The sequence below is a fragment of the Caloenas nicobarica genome, chromosome 2 (genome assembly GCF_036013445.1).
Source record: "Caloenas nicobarica isolate bCalNic1 chromosome 2, bCalNic1.hap1, whole genome shotgun sequence".
Classification (NCBI taxonomy): Eukaryota; Metazoa; Chordata; class Aves; order Columbiformes; family Columbidae; genus Caloenas; species Caloenas nicobarica.
Window position 1 is genome coordinate 74166942 of NC_088246.1, and position 21758 is coordinate 74188699.

The 21758-nt window shown below is 45.6% G+C and overlaps 1 protein-coding gene across 1 annotated transcript in view; it reads right to left on the bottom strand.

The window, feature by feature from the left end:
* BMP6 (bone morphogenetic protein 6) overlaps positions 1-20782 on the bottom strand; it is a 93454-nt gene extending 72672 nt beyond the window's left edge. Inside the window, exon 1 of the mRNA XM_065627709.1 lies at positions 20353-20782. Coding sequence (XP_065483781.1) covers positions 20353-20782 — 430 coding nt within the window. The remainder of the gene's footprint in view (positions 1-20352) is intronic.
* Positions 20783-21758: the final 976 nt, after the last annotated feature.

Genomic DNA, 21758 nt, shown 5'->3' on the forward strand with positions numbered 1-21758 from the left:
CAGGAGATGCTTGAAGGCCATCTCCTCAGGGCATAGGGACTTCTTGGCAACGCGTTCCAGAACAGATTCATTTTCACCATTACTAGTGTGACTGGGTCCCACCTCTCCCTCCCAGCGAAGCAACTTCCTAACCGCTTCGGCAACTCTTGCTCCTCCACGTAGGAAGCAGCGAACACCAAAGGCAGGGAAGGGCAGGAGGAGCAAGCAGTGCTCCATCCTACGTTTCAGAAGCACAGAGCCTGGCCAGGACCCTGCCGGAGGGAGCAGCAGCACTGCAAGGACTCCACTTTCTGTAGCTCATCTGATAGTGCCATTAGCACAACTGGCTCCCAGCCACCAAAGTGAGAAAGAGAGCAACTGGATGCTCGTGAGGAATGATCAAATAAAAATTTAACATCTGCACAAGCAGAACAAAACATCTGGTGGGATGACTGCAGTCCAGCCACACGTCCTGATGGCACCAGCAAGAGCTCCAGCGCTACTCAGCACTGCTGCAGCAGGGAGAAGCCTCAAGCTCAGGCTGGTTCCAACACAGACCCTGTAAACAGTTTTAGGACGCTTCTTGGCAGAGCTCTTCAATTTATTTTAGACCGCCGGCTCTCGCTGGAGGGAACTATTGGGTGGCCCATAAAAATCGAGTTTCCTCTCCTAGTGTCAACTGATGAAGTCGTCTTCGCTTCCTGACCTCAGTCATTGTATAGTGCTACCGCCTGCCGCTACAGAAAGTTGCTGTGTGACAGTAAGCAAGCTGACACCTAATTGTTAAATTCAACCAAGAGTTTTAATTAAGGGAAGAGTGTCTTTAAAATAAACTCTTAGAAGGCTCTGGCCCACGTTCAGGAAAGCACTTAAGTACAAGCCTTAGACTGTCCCTATTCAGGAAAGCACGTGCTTAAGTGCTTTCCTGAATGCAGATATATTCCTGTCCTGGGGCCTTAAAAGTGCACTAAATAATAAAATTTATTGCAATTTGACTTCACTGTTTTCTTGAAATATTTATTTAGCTGCTTCTTTATTAAGAGTAGAGTCACTTAAATTTTGAATCTATTTAACAACCCTTACTGCTCACTGATTGCATTCCAAGAGACAAACAATCTGTTAATGCTGTTTCAGTTAAACTGTTTTGGGTTTTTTTTCCCCTCCATTATCATGAAACTGTCCTATTTTCTTGAAAAATATTCCAATTAAACCCGTTACCCTGATACAGGGTACCTACTGCCCACATACCACTTGAAATAATTTTGCATGGAGCTGGAGATCTTTCGAGTTCATTCTCTGTCACATACATAATAAGGATATAATGTCAAACTTTAACCCAAAACTTGTGTCTGGGGCATTCATTGAACAACGATGTTCATTCACTGCTTCTACAAATATTAACGCACGTGTTATTATACCAGCATAGCTGTCAGGAGTCAGACCAAAAAGTCAAATTTCAACAAAAGCACACCCTTCTCCCCCAGACAATACACAGTACCTGTGTTTCACATTTCTCACAAGCTACCTCCAACACATTCTCACTGCAAATTTTAGATTTTCCTAAAAGTAAGCTGATAGTGCTGAGCAGGAGGGAGAGTATGAGCACAGCATGCACACATCCATGCGAAAAACTGGGAGAAGAATTGGAGTGTGCTTTGTCCTACTTAACCACTGCTCCTGCAGCTCCTGAAATGGGAATGTGAAACTTGGTAAAGAGACTAGTGGTGTCAAATTTTTCAATGCTGCCACAGTGTAATGAAGTGGGAGGTGACCATTGTCTTTTCCGTGTTCATTTGGTCTATAGTTATGCTGTATTAGTCCCACGTTTCATGACTTACATTGTCGATCTGAGCTTTTTTTCCCATGGTCCTGTGAAGCATCAGATATTGACCCCAGCTAGAGAAAGAGCCTCAGCACCTGTCGTGGAGCAAAAGTCTGCTGAGACCCAATTACTGAGTTACTGACCACCTCTCTCACACAAAGATAACACCTGCAAAGGCTAAGACCAGAAAGGAAATTTTCCTCAAACCAAAGTAGCAGCGAGCATTTCCACATTAGGTATTTTCCCTCTATAACACTAAGGACAATCCATGTCCCACCTGAGAACATCATCTAACAGCTGCTACACTGCCGTAAGGACCCAAGACATCGGTAATGCTGCTGATTTCTCCTGCCCCTGCAACTTCATTGTCTGCAATGGCCCTGAGGGTTCTTGCTAGTCCCAAAGTCAATTTACCTTTCTTGCTCAGATCTGGGCTGAGTGCACCAACTGTTGTACCTTAGCTTACTACCTCTGCACTCCAAGCACACACAGAAATTCTAAAGCAATGGAAAAGCAGGATATTTAAGTGTATTCACATAATCTGCACAATATGCAAAAAGAAAGTTTTCAAAGGCTGCAAAAAAATTTGCAAGATTAATTGTCCCCTGGCTACATAGAGAAGCAGGTGAAAATATAGGTGTCCCAACTGTTACCAGCAGGTACATAATTAAGGGAACACCACACGATGACGCATGCTTAATTTGTTCAGGTGGCAAGGTTAACAAAATAAGCTCAGGGAACGAATGCGGCACAAGCTGCATGACTTAAAAATGAAAAAGAAGCGGGTCAAGATGAATCACACATCTCAGTCAAATAAAAGAAAGTCTGCTTGCTTCAAACTCAATTGTAATTGGATTCCCCTTACCTTCCAAAACTGTATTTAGAAAGGAAAACAGTGTTTATGGCACAAGCCAAACCACAACCATTTTATTCATCTGTTGTTTCAGTTTTTCCTTAAGGCTTGTGTTTAAAGACAACCCAGAGCAGCCTACTCTCAGCAGCCTTTTAACACATACCACATTTAACAAGAGAGAATAAAGAACATTACAATCGGGTCTCCTAGGAGAGGACGTCACAAGAAAAGCAGAGCAGCATCATTTCCTCAGACTCCCCTATTGGGTAGCACCAGGCAGAGCCGGCTCACCCCTCGCTCTGGCAGCTACCTGGGGAGCTCGACAGGACACCGCTGAGGGACGCACAGGGGATCCCATGGACAAAAAGGCTTTCAGGACGGAAAGAGTGCCTGTTTCCTCAGCTCCCTCAGTTGGTCTAATAAAGATGGCAAACCTCCTGCTCCCGTGAGCCTTGCGTCTTCCACGCAGCTCTGCTCTCACAGCAACAAGGCACCGTTACTACTGTTTACACGGGTCTGAATCATGCAAACTAGGAAAGATGGAGTAAGAGGTAAAATAATCAAAAGCTGTATCAGCAAGAGCTGTGGTTTCAACCAGCTGGAAACATTATTTTTAGAAAACTAGAATCTTGTAGGCACTATCCTTCCAAACCACTTGCCTGCATGGGCGAGAGCCAGGACCCGTGCGCACCAGGACCCCTCTCTCTGGTCCAGTCCATTCCTCATCCCCCAGGGTCTTGTCTCGTCTCCTCTCCTCTCAAGAAGTCAGGAGTGTACAGCCAGCCCAAACGATCGGCTGGACACAACCCACCCATGACCAACTGCAGGATTTGCTCCAACACTGCTGAGGCCTTCCAAATTTTGCTTGCGATTGTATCTGACATTTTAAGGTGTTTGTTTTGGTTTGGGTTTGGGTTTTTTTTTGGCTTTTTTTTGGTGGTTCATTTTGTTTTGGTTTTATTTGTTTGGTTTGTTTTTTTCATGGGTTTTCCCCAGTTGTGCTTGACATTAACTTCAGCCTCAGGTAACCAAGGCAGCTTTCACAGCCCATCCACCTCAAAAAGCACTCTGATCTTTTTTTTTATCCTCGAGTACAGCTTTGGTTTATTCAACCAGAAAGAGTAGAAGTAGCAATGTGCAACCCCTGTGCCACATGTAGTGACAGGCAAATACCTTGCAACCCAGCAAAAGATGGTTTGAGTTGCTGGATAATCGACTTAAAACCTTGAAGTGAAATCTGGATTGGCAGATCAAATGCGATTCTGCTGAGGACTCCCCTCTTCCTCTGCCTTGCTTCTTTGCATCCCAGTTTGTCTGAATGCACCCACATGCTCAGGGGAGCCCTGCCTGCAGCAGAGGGCAACGCAAAATCAATAGACAATTCGGCTACGGTGGCTCTGATGCTGAGCATGTGGCAGGGAGCAATACGATAGCAATAAGGTGAATCCCACCAGGAGAACAGAAAAGCACTGAGAAGGCTGTTTGTTTTGGTTTGGTTTGGTTTTTTTGACTCAAGAACAAGCTCTTCTTTACATGAATTTCTGAAGTGACTCTTCCCTCCTTATCTTTGGGAATTGATACCGACCTCAGGTAACTTCCTGCAGGCAGGCGAGCAGTGGAACAAGAAAACGCATGACGTGGAGACAAGCCAAGAATCCCAGGAAGGAAAGTGAGCATCTCCATCCGGGCCACTACAACCTTGGCTTGGTACACAATCCCTAATCTCAGGTTTGGCTTTCTTTCTACTTGCTGTGGGTAGGTTTTGCTGTCCTTACTCCTCAAATAGCATCAGTGAAATCTATGGGACTCTTTGCAGGGTACAGACTTTTCTCTAGGCAACTGCTGCCTCTGAATCTGGCACAAGGCTGCACTTTCATCAGGAGAAACACATTAGAAAACCACTGTTCGCTATCAAAGCCTTCGAGGTTTCTTAGTAGCCTCTCATATTTTTCTGTAGCTTTGTAGACTTTTATAAAAGTTTGCTAATTTAAAAATAATGTGCTTGTTTAATCATGATCTACCTCTCTCTTTTTTTAATTGCTTTGAAGACCTGTAGTGCAATTCCATGTTTTCTTCCATCTCAAACTAGTGCAGTCCAAAGCCAAGAATATATATGTTGCTAGCTGGAAAATAAAGTGCCCTTGATTCCTAACTTTATTTTGGACAGTCCACTCCAAGCCAAAAGCCAAATTCAGTAGTGAGAAAATATATATAGCTTCAGCTGTTTTTTGTGGGTTTAAAGTAGTATTTGCTTTATGAGTAAGAGATTCAATAATGCATATATTTACATAAAAATAGTTTTGACATTTAAGTTAACTTCTTGCCAAGCTGGTGCAAAAATGGAAACGTAAAAAGCATAAGCACAGAAATAAGCCCCTATGCTGCAAGTCTGCTATTTACAGGTATTTTTTTTTTTCTTGGCAATAAGACCTGAACAGTATGTTTTATAGCACTAGACATAGCCACTCTGAGTCAATTTAGTGTTTATGGAAAGTGCTAGACTGACAGTTCGAGAATTAAACTCTCCATGCCACTGTATAGTTGAGCAGGGGCAGCAGCAAGGAGAGTTTCCAGAACCTGGGCCACTGATGGGCCCTGATTGTGTTCTGTGGACACGACAAAACTCATGATAGCACAAGTCCAGTATGCAGCAGTGCGAATGCCCCATTACTTCTCAAGTCTCGAGAGGCTTCTGAAGAGGGCAGCACCACCCCATGCCACAGGAGAGCGTGGAGCGCAGCAGATGGCTGTGAAATTTCCAAAACTTTCAAACTGGAGCTGTTCAAAGGTCTTTCTTTTAGAAGATTTTAATATTTGTAATATTACAATGTTGGTTTGCAGAAGGAGATAACCTGACACTCTTGGGGCTTCTAGGCAGCTTGTTGAGGCCCCTGGGACAGGATGAGCACGGGAGAGCCAGGAGCTCATGGAGACCTGCCTTGCAAACTGCAGAGCCCAAAGCAAACTGTGGAGGAGCCAGAACTTCTGTCTCAGCTTCACAACCTCCCAGCAACACACATGCAACCAAGCTGGCCAAGGACCAGGCAAATCACCTGACAAAAAGCCTTCACAGGTACCACCACAGCTGCGTCAAAAGTGAACTCTCCCATGGAGCACATAGACATTAACTCAGCCACCCTCAACACAAAATGTACGTACAAGTGTGTCACACTGGAGGATTCCCCAACAACAACTCCGACACTTAATCATACTTGGTGATGTATATTCCAACGCATCCCCTCTCCACTACTTTCCACCTGAACTATCCAGCTCCTTTAGCTTTCTCCTTTCTCAAAGCCAAGGAGGAAAAATAAATCTCTTTGATGCTCAGTTAGGATAGGTGATGCACAATACGACATCAAGCACATTACTTAATTGCATTGTGGCAAGCCATAGGAGCCCTACTCTGCTAGATCGAGGGACGACCATCCAACAGTCACTAAATAATTGATGCAATGGACAGAAGAGGTTGGAAGCTCTCCTTTCTACTACAGTAACCAAGACTGTTCTTTACTTCTTTTTTTCCCCAGAGCAATTAGGCAGCTCAGGGATGTCAAAACATATAACTGGTCCACAAGACAAATTACAGCGTAAGTGCTGCTGCTTTGCCAAAGACCTAGCAGGCTTGGCCATGAGGTTTCTAATGTTTGAATCTTCATACTCCTTGTTCAGTGTTGCAGTGCTTCTAAAGACATTTTAATAAAGATTAAATGACAGGCAAACCTACCTGCAGGCATCCTTCCTATATATAAGCAAATAACAACAAAGCCTGGATGACCAAACCGATGACACATTGGTATGAAAAAGATAAATATAAAATACGTACATATACATTAAGTCTTTGGTCACCAATTCAGACCCTTTTGCAAAAGTTTATGACAACTGGCTCATTGATACTTAATACTCTGTCTCAGCAGAATAGTCTGGTGATTAAAAAGTCATCTTTACATTCTAGTTAACCTACAGCATCATAAATAGATTAAAACATGCAAACAGAAACAATTAATCAGAGCTGAGGGTAGTCTTGATCCTTACTGCAGCTTCAAATGTTACATATTTTTTCTGCTGTGATCTCACTAGCAATGCATCACTGTTTTTAACCACTCTAAGCACTGATTCTACACTCAGCAGCTGTGTTTGTTTACAAGGCTAGAAATTAGCACAGGACAAATGGACTTCATCCAACTGAAATTTTTTTTTGGCATTTTCCACTACACTTCAAAATATATTGGTCCTCATAGTCCAATTATGTATTTGCCACTGACGCTGGCCAAGGAGAGTGCATCAGCAAGGATGGTGCTCACTAATACTGCACAGGGATTCTTTTTTATTGCTCCAAACATGGGCTCCCTAATTACTAAGCATGGTTCAGACACACGTAGGGAGAAGAGTCCACTATTGTATTGTCCGTACTTTTTTTACAAGGAACGTAAAGAATGTCATCATGATCCATCCTGCGCTTTGCACTCTGCCAGTTCAGTAAGAGCGATGAAATGCAATGATATTTTATATTTAAAGGGACCTGCCAGTGCCCTTCACACTTGTAACTGACCTCACAAAGCCAATTCCAAAAGACTGTAAAAAAATTCAGACAAGTCAGCACTAAAATAATTTTCTATTTCAATACCCTTTTGTTTTTAAATAACTGTCTGTGAAAAAGCATAAGAGCAGCCTTATGTCCCTACATACTTTTCATCTCCTTGACAGTTTCCTTAGCACAGAGTTGGGGGTGCTCTGTTTTTCCCCATCCCATTTTAGAATAAACAATTAAAGAGGAGTTATGGATTTCACTGGGACATGGCAGCAAACATTCCTGCCCTAGTTCTCACACACCTGAAAGTAAATAAATTTTTAATGTTTGCCCTAATTATTCAGAATACTTTTGGAAGTGACCTTTATTTATGCTAGAACTTACACAGGAGATAAACACAGTATACATTAAGTTGTAGTTTACAGAGTGTTTATGTCTTCCACGCTGCCAAAAACACTCTGGTTCCATCTTACAAGTTGTATAATACAGAAACTACCAAACGGCCCCCTGGGCAGCTGCTGAATCCTAGCATTCAAACAATTTCTCCACGCAAACATCCATAACTATTCCATCAATTCCCCAATAAACCCTAGTGTCAGGGACCTTTCTGGACAAGTTTAAAATCACTATGAAACTTTTTGAAATTTATGTTTTCTTGGGGACCAAAGACAATTTCCAGGAACATACACAGGCACTGCATTTCTGTGGGACTGCTTCTCACTATTTTTACCTTTGTTTCATGCAACAAAGTCTGTACTTCTCCAGTAATTTCAGATAATAGTGACGATGATGTCCTGACATCACAAGATGCATGAAGAACCCTGTCAAAGTAATGTATTGCACTTTGCCATGTAATTATGTTATGTTGGAGCACAGTGTTGGAAAACTTAGTATAATCATTAGCTGAGCGCTGAATGTTTTGATTGTCAGACAGGTTGTATATGATGCAAATATATGACTCAGAAATGATTTCACATAAACATTTTGGTAACAGCAATCTGACTCATAACCTCCAACATAGAAAATAACAAGCTGCACAAAACATCTGCACGCTCTGAGCAACCCCAGCTTGCAGCAACCTTCACGAGTCTCACAGCACAGGGAGACCAGAGGGTCCTCTCCACAAGAGGTGCTAAAAATCTACCTTCCCAAAAAGAGTCAAAGCAGCGGTAAAAAGGGCCATCGTTCCCACCAGGGATCCTTGTCGAAGAGCTGTGATAGCTTATGCCGTCTGGTAGTGTGCCTGGTGGGCATTGCTTGGTTTAGGTTCACATTTAACAGGGATAAGACAGGAGGAAAGGTTTGTTGTTATTCCACCCCAAAGCTTCGCCATGTCAAGTATGACACAATGCACAATTCATCTTCTATTTATTTTCTCATTCATTAGGAGATGGACAGCTTCTTTCACGGCCTCTTTCTGAAGACAAATGTGCAGTCTTGAGTGACATGGAGGATTTACCGTCTGTTATTTCAGAGGAGGTTTGCCATGTTTATTCTGGAAAGTGCCATGAATTAATGAACTATCTCTTCAAGCCTCAGTGAGTCCGAGCTGCCAGCTCTCCGGCTGCCAGAAGCAACATACTGTTTTGGGACCCCATAAAATTTTTTTTACTTAGACTAGCGATAGCAAAAGCATCAGGCGGACCCAATCCCAACAGCTTCTGAAACATAAAGGAGCCATTATACTAACTGCAGATGTTATACTGTATTTTTATTCAGTTTCTCAACAAAACTATTGGTTAACTTGACTCAGAAGATCTGCTATTAGCTTCTCTGCAGCACGGACATTACCAAAAGACATTACTACCCTGAAGCATGGACATTACCATTACCATGGAGGTTACCAAAAGTCAATGAAACCTTTAGTAGGCTCTGCAACAGTTTCAAGTGAAAAAGGTGAAAGACTGTAACTACTTTCATTTTTCCTGTTCAGCTCCTCATGAATACCAACTTACGCCCATGAGAAATGCACTTTAACACAAACACACAAACCCAGAGCCTGCCCACACACTCATGCAACCACCGACTGCACCCGGGTATCTCCTACACCGTTTGGTCAGAGACCCAAAAGGAAGAGCTGCTGCCTTGCAAAGGCCATCACGTAGGGCAAATAGTAGATACCATATACTAATGGATATCTGGTGAATACTCATGTTCAGGTAGCACTCACAGAGATCAGAGGTGTTACCAATGTTGAGCTGTTTGCAAGCACCTCCGAGGAGCCACGTCCCTAAGAGAGCGTAGTTGGTGAAGGTATAGATTGTGCAACACCAGTGTGCTGGGTTCACAAGTGGGAAGGACTAAAGCCTAAGTCAAGTCAGAACTTGTGGTCCCCAGCTGACCAACGCTGCAACCTGAAGAAGGACGGATTTCACCAAATAAGACCTTACTGTTCCATTGACTCCACAAGCCACTTGGCCACCTGCCAGGACGGTAACACAGCGCGTGGTTTTGTGGTTAAATCACAGGAGTGGAAGCAAGAATTTCAGGGACCTCATCACAGCCCCCGTCCAGACATGCCCTCCAAGCCTCAGCTTAGCCGTTCGGAAAATGAGTATAGTAGCAATTTACGTTTGTCAGAGCACACTGTGAGACTTCAATGCTTATGAAGTGTTTTGAGGTCCTGGATAAAAGACAGAGCAGTATCCTTACATTGTCTAGTAAGTAACGAGCATTACGCATCTTGCAGAATGGAATATTTTTGGACAGGACAGCTGCTACGATCATTAAAGTGTAAAAACTATCACATGCAAGAGACAAGACACAGACATCTCAAAGTGAAAATCTCTCTTGTAGTGTGTTAAACAAATGTATCTTCTTTCCAGCTATCTTCCATAGCATAGTAAGTTGGAACTTTCTTAAATATGAGAACTTTTTTTTGCATCTCCCTTTTTTCTTCACTCCCTTCCCCCTCTGCTTTTTTTTTTTTTTTTTCCTCTTTGTGGGTTAAAAAAAAAAAAAAAAATTGAAAGGGCAAGCCAAGAGATTCACAGTCACTAAAGCCTGCAGAACATACAGTGAATTTTGGCAGGACATGCATGTTTATCCTTTTCATATGCTGTTTAAATTATTTTTATAAACAAGTCATTATCTTGCATAGCCACTGCTTGGTCCCTTTCATGTTGAAGACGTTTGATGTTACAATAATTAAGCAAAAGGGTCTGCATGCTTGACATGCGGTCTCAGGATGACAGTTTGTGGGCCAGAGAGACTGCTGCTTTTCTAAAATGAAGGGTTTCTTCTCCAAGCTTTGTCATTTCAGCCGAGCACCTGGATTCTGTACTTGTGGATGAAATCTTTGTGCAGATATTCAAATACCAATTTGAAACCAGGCTTACATTTTAGAACTATGTTCCTACTATTTTGCACCAAAATCACACATAGCCTAGGTGTACACCGCAGTGAGAAAAGCAAATTTAATAACCAAGACCACTACCAAATCGATCCCATTGGATCATCATAAAGTTGATGCTTAAAAATAAGCACACATCTCTCTCACATATGTAACTGGAATTTGGGATTTTCTACTCGTTTTGATATTTTAAAAGCCTGGTTTTGTACCTCTCTGCTCAGCATCCCTTGCTGATCACTAGAGAGATGCCTGAGATGGTTTTAACCCCTGATGCTCCAAAGGCCAGCAAGAACTAGGTGCATGACTCTGCCTGCACATGACCCCCTCTGCAGAACAAGAGCCCACGTCTAACCCCAGTACGGCCAGGACAAGGCTCACAGAAAAGCCCCTCACTGCTTGCATGCAAACGTGTTGAGGAACTGGACTTGACATCGTGATGAAGACACAGGTATATTAAACGTGTTTATCATGGCTGAGCTGGACTACGCCACCAGCGTGGGCACAAGAAAACAAACATGAATGGGAAACCCATGGCAAGTGACAGAGAAAACACTTCCTCCTTCGTTCCTGCAGGGCATCTGGTGATTAAAGACCTCTGCTTTGACCTCTGCTCATCCGCATTTGGTCAGAGGGTGCTTGCCCCTCTTTGACACTAAGAATTAAAGTTCCAACTGCTTCTTTTTTCCCCTGACACAGAGCCTTATTCCAGATACTTTTAACACGGTTTGAAAACTATGTAAGTTAGGCTGCAGTAAGTGTTCACTTCCAAACAACTTTTATTACAAAGCCAGAAGCAGACAAGTCTTCTGCGTCTTGTACGTGCTTGTTACCGTTCAACATTTTTTCCAGCTCATTTGGACAATTTTATTCCTTGCAGGAGGACCGGGATTGATTGCTTACAGCTTTACTCTCCTGGATTTCTCTCTCAAAAGGTCTGGAAAGCCCAGAGACACAAGGATGTGAGAAGGCACCTCTATTTCACACCGAAACTACAAACCTTTTCCTCCCTCTAACACCTCTTGGCTTACGGGTGTGACTGTCACAACCAGCCCAAAATCTCTAATCTGTTGTTGCCTGGTGTGAAGCTGAACTCCTGTGCCTCGATAGACATTATGTCACCCCCTTAGCCCTTGTACAAATAGAGTGTCTAATACCTTGACCGTATGTGCCACGCAAACGCAATACAGTGAGTGACAAGATAAGAATACTGCATCTGCGCCTGCATACAGTAGTACACCTCAGCTTGAACATTTGTGTGCATGCTCTAAACACAGTATATTTTACAGCCTACGCTTGATAAAAGAAATTCTGGCTCTCCACTGGTAAGATTTTGGTTTGATCAAATACATCTTATTTACAAGAGGGCTTCAAATAGCTGATTCATACATCTTTCATACTGCAAACGACCATTAAAATACATAGAATAACATGACTTTGGAATGCTGTTTGAAAAACACTTTCTCATTTATTATTGGGAAATTTGACTTCTTTGGAACAAGTGTTAACACTGTCTCGATTAATTTGTAAAGCTATTCAAGCCATGAAGTACATCTGCACGCTGAGTATATTTCAAATACTGTGCTTCTGTTTTCATTTTCAAAATGTTTTTATTTATACACTAATATTTGACCTATGAATATTCCAAGTTTATATGGAGCCAGCTGTTCTAAATTCTGGTTATACTGAGCGTTCGTGCAAAACATCAGGTGATATCATTGGATATTTTTTTAAGGGGAAAGTTCACAGGAAAGCAGTTATGTATTCTTGTGATTAACACCACATTGGATCAAAACAGTCATGTCTAGCTCTCTGAAAATACAGCTACTGTTTTAGTTAGTAGAACACTTCGGCTCTGTCTACATTATCCTTTTTTGCCAAAAATTCCCACTGTTGCTAACGCTGATTCAATTCTGTCATTGTGCTATGATGAACACTGCAACGTAAAATAAAAAGAGCTGCAGGCAGTGCTGTCAAAATCTTTGTGCCCTTAAAAACAAAACAAAAAATATCTCATGCCATCACACACACACACACACACAAAAAAAAGGCAAACAAAAAAAAACCCACCCCAAAAAGCTACCTAACACTCCAAGGCTGTTTCTTAGCCTGGAAGCCTAAGTGACTGAAAGTTCAGGAAATACCAGCCCAAATCAGCAGCGAGTTTAAGAATCAAAGTCCAGTACAAATGCATTAAACACCTCTGCAATCCCACAAGGGATTTCTTTAATGAATTTTCTTTAATTAAGCTTTTTTCTCCTGCAACAGCCCTGCAGCAGCTGCAGTCCTGTGCCCTTCCCAAAGCCACCGCCTTGGGAACCTGTCCTGGGTGCAAAGCATGGGGTCGCAGGGCTCCCCAGGGAACAGGCACCTCTTTGGGGTGCCAGCACCAGCCACCCCTGCTGCAGCCACGCAGGAGGTGGCAGGAGGCACCAATCCTCCTCCTCTGCTGGCCACAACTGGAAAAAAGGTGGGAAGAAACAACACACTAACTGGTTCTCACACACATCGCTGTCCTGGCATATCACAGAATCACACAGAATCACAGAACGGTTGGGGTTGGAAGGGACTTCTGGAGATCATCTAGTCCAACCCACCTGCTACGGCAGGTTCACCCAGAGCAGATCACACAGGAATGTGTCCAGGCATGTCTTGAATGTCTCCAGAGAAGGACATCCCACAACCTCTCTGGGCAGCCTGTTCCAGTGCTCTGGCACCCCCAAAGTAGTTTCTCCTCATGTTTAGATATCACATATGCAGAATGCCAGTCCAAAATTCCCTCTTCATACTTAGAATCACAGATGTTTTGGGCTGGAAGGGACCTTCAAAGACCATCTAGTCCAACCTCCCTGCCATGGGCCAGGAGATCTTTCACTAAACCAGGTTGATCAAAGCTCCATCTAGACTGACTTTAAACACTTCCAATGATGGGGCACCCACAGTTTCTCTGGGTAACCTGTTCCAGTGCCTTAACACTCTTGTTGCAGAAAAATTCTTCCTTACCACCAATCTAAACCTACTCTCAATTTAAAACTGCTGCCTCATCAAACAGGGAATCCGGGTACGAGCCAACACCACCCTCCAAGAATCAGGTGCCTGGAGAAAGACTTTCTGGTCCTTAACCTTGGTCTCCCAGGGTCTGGGGTCTGATGCCTGATAAAACAAACAGGAATCTCTCAACTACAAGGCTTTTTTCCATGCAGGCGATAATGTTTGTTCTCTGTTTCACACATCTATAGAGATGGTCAAAGGGAAATGCTAAATGATTAGGAAGTGGACTGTACTTAGGAGCATTACCGTGCATCTGCTGGGATACAGCAGAAACACACAATGGCACTGTTTATGTCCCAAGTAACTCATACCTTCCTCTAACCCCCCACAAATCAGCAATGATGCAAGATGACTTAAAAAGAATCATGTCTCCACTGCATGGAAAGTCTAAACACCACCTTCCTTCCTCCTAAATCACAATCACCACTTAGAAGTTTATATTTAAAAACAACAAGAGAGTGAGAGCATCACCGCTGCAATGGGCCGGGCTGGACCCAGCAAGGACCTACAGCTCCTCAGCAGAGGTGTAAGGCTGCAGCAAGAAGTCCCTGCCAGAGCTCAGCACAAGACATGCAACAGAGCTGCCCAAGGGATTTTCTGATGAAGCCATGTTCAGCTGGAAGAAAACTGCCTGAAGAAAACCTTTTTATAAGATACAGTTTGGTTTCAACTTTGTTTGAGGAGAAGAACTAGGAAATGCTGCTTTTATATTTACAAAACAAACAAACCACACCACACCTGGGTGCGTATTTAAAAATGCAATTTTTCAGTTATTTATACATATAAAATTTAACTTGCATCAATCAAGACCACTTTGGTAACACTAATTTTTTGCAAATAAAATCACTTGTTGTTGCTGTTGTAAGTAAGACTTCTACATTTTACCCAAATTTAAGACAATGTAAATTGTTGAGCTCTGAAAAGCTTTCACAAGACAGAGAATAGTCCTGCTAATGCCACATGGTCGGGTTCCAGCAACTTAGTCTAGCTGACACTTAGACCTGGATAAACCGCTTACAGAAACGTGACCCTCCATTCATTTTAACAATGCACTTTTCGAACAGCAGCTTCTCCGAGAGCCACACATCTTATAGGGCTCACGGCCAACAGCAGAAGAATGGCTGTAGTCGCTCAATTCAGAGTCCGAAGGAGCTGAGGACTTCTAAAAGTAACGTCTGGCAGAAAGCAATTGAAGCACCATGGCAGACCATATCCCTTCTCTTTAATCATGTCGTCAGCCAGCTGCACGCTAGCAGGGAGCTCACAAGCAACGACTACTTCAAGGAGATGACATAAATAAGGACCCTGAGCCGCACCAGTTGAACAGCAAATGTAAGGCTGCTCTCTGACACTGGGGATCTGTCTTGGCATCGAAGCCCAGTATACAAGTTTTGGCAGAAGAGAGTAAACTCATTCCCATCATCAGTTTCATGATTTCTAATACTGGCCTGCTCTGGACACACATGGAGGACGCTGCTTGCATGACGAGAGCACGAGGCTTTACACAGCCAGCTGGCAGCACAGCCAGATCCACAGCATCACACACTCCAGTTATTCCCTGCGAGTCGATGTCTTGACCTTTACAACATGTGGTCAAGAGTATAAACAGATGGGATGACAGTGTGAATGGTACAGTCCCGTCAATATAATCACGCAACGTCCCTGATACATCTTGGTTGCCTAATTTCATATCCCCTGACACCAAGCATGATACCAGGGAAAAAGACAGGTGGGCTGATCAAACCCTTCAGACGAAAAAATTCACCTGCTTTAAAAATGCAGGTGGGGATGCTGGAGCACGGCTTTCTTCCCCTGAAAAGCCACGCGGAGCCTAAGTGCTTGCCATGGATTTGTGCAAGATCATTCCTAGAAGGAAATCTGGTAGGTGACGGCTGCCAAAAAAGATGAAAAGCCTGTTTGGAAGATATCACATCCATAAGTGCTGCTTTATAGACACAGGGAGAGAGCACATTTGTACAGTGAGCACTGCAGCGACCTCCGAGCGGCTCCCTTGCACTGAAAGGCAGCACTCTCGCCCCAGCAGATACTTGAAGTCTCACAGGGAAAACTGGGATTTCCTGGGTTTTGGGAATTCAAGGATAAAAGAAGCTTTTCACCATGGTCCCAACTCAAATCACGTGGAAGAGCTTCAGGGCTGCCTGCAGGACTGCCTGGCAAATAGCCGGGTTTCCCCTCATCCTTCTGCTTGGAGTCCTCCCAAGAGACTTGTCTTGTGACAAAGGGGAAAACCCTCTCTCCAACAGCACAAGAGATACAGCGAATCCATGCTGTTAGGCTGCTGTAAAACCGCAGGATGCTGCGGACAACCAGGCAACACACCCCAAAAGCACACTTTTTACGGTCCATACCCCTGGAGGGTTTGATGAGGCCAGACTTTTCCCTTCACAGCTATCCAGCTGTCAGCAGTCCCAGGTTTGGGTCACAGCAGAAACCCGCAAAGACTGTCACGGGATTCCTTGGTTGTTTCCTGTGGGAAGCACGGCGCTTTTTTCCCCTTGCTGCAGATGCCAGGATAGAAAGGCATGGGTGAGGACCAGATAAGCTGCTTCTCCATTTTGACACAGGATTGCTCCACAGCACCTTTCATTATACAGGGAATCATTCTCTCCACAGTTAGAGTAGCAAAGTCCTCCAGAGTCTCATTTCAGTTGCTACACATGGCACACACTACTCTCTGAAGACAGCAGCAAGTGAAACAAGGGCTGGAGGGCAGCTCCTTTTCACATCACCACTAATGAGCCAGAGGAGACCAGCGAGGTTTTAAGACTGCCACAGCCCCCGGCCCTAGTCTACATTTTGTGTTGAGTGGTGACCCCTCTCTTCTCACCTCCCCGAACTGAGGGAGAAGGAGTTTGTTGTGAGGAACTCAATACGTTTCTTGCTAAAAGAGCCTTGGCAGCAAAATACATGTATGCTTGCTCACATTGAGCTGTCAATCCAGCATCACTGCCTCAAAGAAGGATCTCCATACCAACCCTAGGTTGTTTTGTGAGGAGAAAGAGGAGATAACCCTAGCCAGTGCCACAAGGAAGGTACATTCATCAAACAGGAAACATCAATAGATGTTATTTTCCCAACAGCACTGTCTCAAGACATACCAGTGCTACATTTAGATGAAGGATGCTCCCGAAGAGCTGAACAGTTTCATGAGGACACCTCCTGCCCCAGAATGCACCTCCCAGCACCATAACCCTACTGTACAGCCATTCCCTTGGCACAGAAGTTCAGTACCCTGCTTGGTCTGGTAAATATAGATAGAGAGATCTAAACCCCAGATGCTTCCATCTGCATGAGACATCCAGACTTCCTATGTGGGAAATGGAAAAGAAACAGGCACTTTTTTGGTGCCTCATCCTAGTGAAAATGTCTGAAACATACATTTTTAGCATCATCTTCCCAAAACACAGAACAGGTCCACCAAGGGTAGATTATATTTGCTGTCAATTTTTTTTTCAATCTAACCTGATAAATGAAATTTATTATCTAAATTATCTGAACTGGTTTATATCTTATGTGTGTTTTCAATTGTAATGGGAAAAACACTTATTTCTACACCCCAATACCACTCTCTAGCTGCATTATAAAACAAAGCATTAAGCATCTCCTAGAAACCCTGGACACTCCAAGTTCCCCTACAGTCAGCCCCTCTGGGAATCATCGCCCGCACCTTGCAAGTTCATACTGCAGTGCAGTCATCGCCAGATAGGCAAGATAAATCCCAGACTCTACACTTTGAAGACTCATGTTTCTTGTCCTCCCTGTAAGACAGCAACTCCCTGCGTCTGGAGAACCTCCATGCCTCTGTGTCCTGCTTTTTTCTTTTTTTAAACAAGAAAGAAACTGTCTCCCAGGACATCATCTTTGAGCCTGGGACAAGCCTGTGCTGCCTGAATAATCTGAGACCTCACTGAAGTCCCTCGGCTTTGCAAGACCTCAATAGGGAGGACTTGTACCCTGAGCACATTTGGAAACAGCCTTCTCCAGAGAGAAAAACACATCTGCTGTATCCCTAGACCAGACAAATACATACGTTGTTCAGGGAGGGCTGAAGCACTGCTCCTTTAAAAATCAGCAGTGACTACAAGCTGCTGACTCTTTTTGAGCTACAGGGCTGGAAAAACTAAAGGTACTTTTAAAATAATATCAACACCTGCAAACTTTCATGACAAAGCAGGACATCTCCACACAGTTGACATAGATGATGGCTTTGCAGCACAAGATCTGTTATCAAATGTTTGCCTGGTTCTGGGCTGCAGCAGAAGCAGTATCAGCACCTGAAGGCGGGTCACCATGGCCACCCGTACTGACTTCACACCCACACACATCTTCAAGGCAACCTGCACCAGGTGTACCCATGTAATACCCTTCACTCCTGATCCTGAGAGAACGCCAAGGACTCCTCACATCTCTTTGGTAGCTGCCCTTTCAGTAATGGAAAGACAAGTCTTTACAGTTGAAAATACACAAAGCTCTTCAGAAGCACATTTTAACCAAGCAGAAGTTATTATAGGTCTGATCATGTGAAGAAAACCCCAAATAAAATAATTCTGGCAGTGTCTGCTTATAAGGAGACTCCAGCTGTGCTTTTTCACAGTTGCTTGGCATACTCTTCATCAGAATAGTCAGTGTCCTTGAGGTCAGGAAGTCTTCCCTTTCTGCTGTGATCCCACCATCTTTTGCTGCATTTTCTAGACTGCATCTGATAGGCTGCTTCGATAGATCACAGGCTGGCTTTCTCCCATCACACCTTTGGTTTCTATATTGCAATATAACCTTAGGCTTCCCCTAGCCTTCTGGCATTAATTACTGTTTAGCTGAAAAGTAAACGTTAATATACATGTGAAAGACCCCCCAAAATCCCTGACATGTCCAAGGAGCTACAGAAAGCAGACAAACAGCTGTCCGGTCTCAGCCCGTCAATTTGCCAACCCTCTGGTAACAAACAATCACGTTAAATGACATTATGGTTTATGACTCGGAACTTGGAAGTTGATGAGAAATTTCTGCAGTTGATTCATACTTCCTGAGGCTCATAACCAGCATTTCAATCGTGCTATTTTACTACATTACATGAATAATTTTCCTTGTTGTTACATAAGTGTCTAGATCCAAATTATCAGAACTGTTTTGAATCATACGAATGTTTTGGGGGTTGGTTTTGTGGTTTGGGGTTTTTTTATTTTATTTTGAAAATAAACAAAAATTTTCAGGTCTACTGTCTAGTACTGCTCTCCTGGTGCTTTATAAAGCAGGGTGCTAAATACTTTCTAGAAGACCACATGCTCACATTTCTCCATGAAATCATCTACTCTGGGAACCACCCAGCACCTTGCAAGCACCTTGCTCATCATCCTTTAAATAAAACGTGATATGAGAATTGCTTACATACAGCTACCTCCAACACTGAGACCCTGACAAGCATGTCCGCGGTACACAGAGCCCACGGGGCTCTGCACTGCTGTGTGCTGCAGACCCCAGGTAGCTCAGCTGTACCTGCAGGAGTTGCAGTCACCTCGATTTCAACATAGACAAGTCCTTCAACAAACACCCGCAGTGCAAGGGGGGCACTTCTGACCCACTGGGGGTCTTTCATCAGGTACAAAAATCCCCCAACCCTGGGCACTAGAGCTAAATGTGTTCTAAACGTATACACCATGCTACAAAGCTATTGAGCACATCTACCAGCATGGGTAGCTTCCCGCTGCAGTGACATATCGCTGCTCTAGATGAGGAAACGCACAACTATTTGTATAAAAAAAAAAACAAAACACACAAACAACAAGCTGTTCACAGATGTAATCACCCTACGCGCGCAGCTCTGGAAGCACTAAGTGAAAAGATGCAGTTTTCAGCCGACGGGCTAAGACACTTGAGCTTCACAGGAATTCCCTAAGAAAAGGAACTGCAATTTGCCAACTGAAATATTTTTAGCCTCCACATTAGGCTGAATCTAATTACGCTGTTTTCTTATAATTGCAGTCTAATATTCAAGGCTCCTTCAACTAAAAAGCTTAATGGCTTTTCCACTGAAATGCCCACCTCAGAGCCCTTCACGTCAGTAACATGCTGACAGCATGATTTGTTTGACGAGCAGGTTGATGTCTAACATATTTCAAGATTTCCACATGATACAGAGTTTGATCACGTTCCTGGCTCAATCACCAGAATATCCTACACAGAGTCATATATTCATCGCCACACTAGCTCAGAGCGCCTCTACAAAAAAAAAGGAGACAGGGATACTGTGGAGTAGTGTTGGATGTACTTTGCTCCAATCCCAAAGTCATCTGTACTTTGCTGGACCTTGCAGGGAGTGAATGAATGCAACTTGCGCTCTGGCATGGCCCCGGCTCTGCTGCCCAGGAACCACAGCAGCGTGCATTTAATCCCGAATAACGGGCTCTGACTGCTATGGCCATAACGAGGGCAAAAAGACTATGTAAAAAATAAAAGGCATGTCTTTTTCTTATCTCTCTCTCTCTAGGGTTTTAGATTCCGGGACATAGTTTGTTTGGGGTTTTTTTAACCTTATGAGAGGGATGGGAGGTTTTCCCCATCGCCGAAGTGACTTGCCCTCCTGGCCAAAACCCGCGCAGCCCGAGGTGGGTCCGGGAGATCCCCGCGGACCGCCGCCCCCGACGCCGCCGCCCTCCCCGGGGAACAGCCGCCCGCCCGCCGCCTCTTCCCGGGGAAGAAGCGTCCCCGGGCTGCATGGGTGGGTGGGCTCCGCGCACCCGGACACTCACCCAGGTTGACGAAGCTCATGACCATGTCGGCGTCATTGAGGAAGGCGCTGTCCTGCGAGCTGGGCAGCGGCGGCGGGGCGGGGGGCGGCGGGCGGCCGCCCCGCTCCGCACCCGCGCTGCCCTCCGCGCCCTCGGCCAGGGCGTGGTAGAGGTCCAGCATGAAGCGCGGCGCCGCCGTCAGGCGCCCCGGCGGCGGGGCCAACGGCTCCCGCGGCAGCGGCCGCGGTCGGTGGGGCAGCCCCAGCACCGAGAGGATCTCCCGCTGCATCTCCCGCTTCTCGTGCGACTTCAGCCGCCGGTAGAGGAAGCCCGAGGCGGCGGCGGGTGGCGGCGGCTCCCCGCCCTCCGCGGGCAGCGCGGGCTCCGCGGGGCGGCAGGCGCCGCTCAGCAGCGCCCAGCAGCAGCACAGCCAAGCCAGCCGCCGCGGCATGGCGCTCGGCCGGGCGGAGGCAGGCGAGGTCCCCGCTTCCCCCTCTCCCCGGGGGTTCCCCGCCGCCCTCCAGCTCTCCCCCCCGCGGCGGCGGCTATCGCCCGGGCCGGCGGGGGGCAGCCAGGCCAGAGGGGCTCAGCGCTCGCCCCCGCCGCCGCGCATGGCCGCCCGCGGGGCACCGCGGTGCAAGCCCCCCCCGCACCGCCGCCGCCGCTCAGGTGCGGCGGAGCCGCCCCCGGCGCAGCCCGGTCGCTCAGTTCGCCATGCCCCTGCCCGGGGGCGCCGCGCCGGGTCGCGGGGTCTGTTGTGGGGGAAGAAAGAGTAGGAAGAAGAGTAGCAAACTTTTTCTCTTGCCAGGGAGCGAGCGAGCGGCTCCTGCGGCGGCAGCCCCGGTCCCCGCGGGCTGGACGGAGCGAGGCTGCTGGCGGCGAAGGCAAATCACCAGCGCGCCCGCCTCTCGGCGGGGCGGGCGGCCGCTCCTCCGGGGCGGGGAGCGGGCGAGGGCGCAGGTAGCGCGGCCCCGCGGGGGCGGGCGGGCCGGCGGGTTGTTGAAGGGGGCAGCGGAGCAGGTTAAGCAGCGCCGGCCCCGTCGGTTGTCACCGGTTTGTTGCGCTGGAGCGGCGCTCCGCAAAATAATAGCAGCGGGGCCGCCTTAGGCTTGCTTCTCTGCTGGCTTGTGTCTGTTTAAAAGAAAGATTTCGGGCACCCCTTCTGCACCCAGCCTGTAGAGGACGTAGGTTACTTGTCCTGAAAATAGATGGAGTGCTACCTACTCTAAATCTGAAGAAGCCTTACAGTTAATTTGAATGGTTTACAGCACCCTACAACTTTTTTTTTTTTTTTTCCTGGAATATCTTGCAAAACTGAGCATGGAGCGCTGGTAAATGGCTGGGTCCAGGTACCCTCCGCCAGCCGTTATGAATGAAACACCAATCTGCATCCGCGTACTGTGAAATAGGTTATACTGCTATAAAAT